General features: G+C 38.5%; 1 protein-coding gene across 2 annotated transcripts in view; it reads left to right on the top strand.

Moving 5' to 3' along the window:
• Window positions 1-435: 435 nt before the first annotated feature.
• LOC106519327 (rap1 GTPase-activating protein 1) overlaps window positions 436-3,023 on the top strand; it is an 80,237-nt gene continuing 77,649 nt past the window's right edge. The window contains exon 1 of one of the 2 annotated variants that reach the window (XM_014010952.1): window positions 436-539. In XM_014010952.1, coding sequence (XP_013866406.1) covers window positions 496-539 — 44 coding nt within the window. In that variant the 5' untranslated portion in view covers window positions 436-495. The remainder of the gene's footprint in view (window positions 540-3,023) is intronic. The other variant, XM_014010951.1, reaches the window with a different exon arrangement.

Below are 3,023 nucleotides of genomic sequence, written 5' to 3'. Positions count from 1 at the left end.
ATTTACCAAAAACAAAATCCCACAGTGTTAAGAAAATATTTGCCTCAGGCAGGTTTAGGACTGAATGTCATGAAACAAAGAAGAGACTTATCTCACTTGTATCAGTGGTGTACGCTCTCTCATTTGAAAGTTATTAACAGAGACTTGAAGGAGTGCTTTCTGTGATCTTGATGCATAACAGAAAGTCTGTTCAGGAGGAAGACTGTCAGTTCTCTCCTGGTTCCCTGGGAGACTGGCATGGTCAGCAGCCCCCCCTGCCCCTGTTGTCCTCCCCCATCCTCTTGCTGTTTCTTCCATGTTGGTGGAGGAGGCGTGTGAGCAAGGAAGAGGCAGGGCATGTCAGGCACGGGGAGTGGAAGCTAGCCAGCAAACGCACACACTCACACTTACACACACACACTCACACACACAAACACGCTCAGTCAGCGTAAGTGAAACAAGTGCTGGCTCCACTCAGCAGTGAGTTGACTGGCTCACTGCTATCTGTTAGCCAGAATGCCGCAGAGAAAGAGGAGTTTCACTTTTGGAGCCTATGGAGGGTAAGATTTWAAAAAAACATCACCTTTATGGCTGTCTGTATGTGTGGCTGTGTGTTTGTATGTGTGTGTATGTATGCAGATGTGTGTGTGTGTGTGTGTGTGAGGGTTTCTGGCAGCTGCTTTGATGACTCTGCAGAATCTGTGCCAGTATCTGTTTGTATGTTTGTTCACTGGAATGCTATCATCATTCATCCCATCAGTGTTGCGCTCCTTACTTGTCATTTTGGTGCTTTTTCATGATAAACAGATTTTAATAACACAGCTGTTGTTGAATAATAATCAGTCCTATAAGGTATTCAATTATTCACAGTAATGTTGATGCATCAAAAGTACAAGAAAAGAGGCAAAAATATAGTATCACTGTACACAGAAAAGTCTGTTTGTGCCGTCTCTTCATTCAGAATTTCATCATATAAGGAAAGAAATGTTTGTTTCTCAGTTTCATTCTTCTGACACAATTCGCTTTTTCAGGGTATAGCAGCATCAGTAGTAAACAGCCAAAAGGTAAACACACGTCTCAGCAGAGCTGCAGCTTGATGGTGGAGGTGGTGTCTGTGTCTGCGTTAAAGACAGAGTCCAAAAACATCTTGAAATATAGACGACTATTAATGAACAGCGAGTGCAGCCTGTCACAGACAGGTAGGGGTGCTCAGTCATTTAAAGCTCCTTTCACACAGTCACTGCTCCGCTGCAATGTTCATGAGAGTTGTGAGATTGAGAATGCAAATTCTCAAATCAAGGTGTTCATCAGACCTGATGCAGTTTGCTCAGACAGAGTTAACAGGCTGAGGATTTACACTATGTGTAAATACGATGAGTAATTCTACAGAGGATGAGTGTGAGTGTTCATATCACAGTTTTCTGCTTGTCATTTCATCTTTTTTATTATTAATTTATTTCCTTCATAAAAACAAAATCTTTAWACAGTAAAACAAAACAAATTAAATCATGCCCTGAATGAAAAGGGTGAAAGTGAAGAAAAATATCTTAAATCTGTCCAACAAAGAAACTCAAGCTTTATAATCCCCAAATAGAATAAAATAAAATAAAATAAACAACATCAGGTATCCTTTATATCTTATTACCACTAAATACTGAAAATGGTATATTTTCCCAATAACTTTGCTTGATCATCTTTTCAAACAAGTGCTTTAGAGGTTTTCTATAATAGTAGCAAACCTGTTCCATGAATTACACTGCAGCTCTTTTTCAAACTAGTTCAAAATGGAGGTTTCACAAAATTCTCCATTCCCTTAAAATCATAGTGACTCTTCTAACAAGTTTTATTTGAATATTCGAAGGCAATACTAATTTTATGAGCCTAAATAACCTGCAAAATACCATCAACCAAATCATGAAACTTCAACAAAATCAACTGATGAAACAATATATCTGTTGATGGCCCCGTTGATACTGATAATTTTTTTTAGCTCTTTTTATTAAAATAAAAACAGGATTTGTAATTTGTATTTGTCTTGCATCCTTTCCCCAAACTTCAATACAGTAAACTAAATTGTCAGCWTATACTTCACTCATGAAGAATGTTTAGTTCCAATTAACTTGGTATTGGTGTAAGAGAAATATTGCACTGTTCACAGCTTTCTGCTTCCTGTCTTTGAGTCTGGCCTCTAGATGGCGCTCAGAAGAACATCCACGTCTCATTCTGCAGTGTTTAATAAATAACATATCAGTATAGTGCCGCTGTACATAAGTTAGTCACAGATGTTCACAAATCAAATGTTGCTAAAAAATAAACACTGAAGTGGGCTTCTATGGGCAGGTTATGAGAAGTTAATATCTTACCTGTTGTAGATATCTCAGTCAGACAAAGCTGAGCTTAATTCAGGCAAAATGGACAAGCTAATGATAGTTATAGTGAGGTAAAAATTAAAATAGATTTCTTCTTGCTCAAAACAACAAAACAATGTATGTGGTCTGGATGTTTTGAAATAGTTACACTGCTTTCTATTTTACATCATATGAAGTGAAATGTTGTGTTGTTGCACAAARGATGATAATAAAACTAACAYGTGAGATACACACAAGTAGAGCAGTGCAGCTATTTAATTCCCTGGGGAGCGAGGATTGGATGTCTTGCTGAAGGACACTTCAGCATGTGGGCATGGCAGGGAATTAAACTTGTAACTTTCTGGCGATGACAGTCGCCCTGGCTTATTCTGGTTATCCTGCTGACATGGTTATTCTGACAGAAATAATATGAACTCCTTGCTGGAAGCGCTCTAGGCTACATTGAACRTGCTACAGCAAGCTGCTGCTGTTTCTACTTGTGCTTGCAATTAACCATAAAACGTGATCAAAGGGCCCTAAAACCTAAGTGTCCTTGAGCCAAATAAGCTGCTATGTCATCGTTTCTGAAAAGAGTTTAATAAATGTTACTCACCAAAATGTTTTGGTTGACTGGAGGTACAAATAGAACAGAACAGAACAGAACAGAACAGAACAGAACAGAACAGAACAGAACAG

Source organism: Austrofundulus limnaeus, unplaced genomic scaffold (assembly GCF_001266775.1).
Source record: "Austrofundulus limnaeus strain Quisiro unplaced genomic scaffold, Austrofundulus_limnaeus-1.0 Scaffold75, whole genome shotgun sequence".
Taxonomy (NCBI): Eukaryota; Metazoa; Chordata; class Actinopteri; order Cyprinodontiformes; family Rivulidae; genus Austrofundulus; species Austrofundulus limnaeus.
Note: the sequence above shows the minus strand (reverse complement) of the source record. Positions and strands in the feature narration are given on the sequence as shown.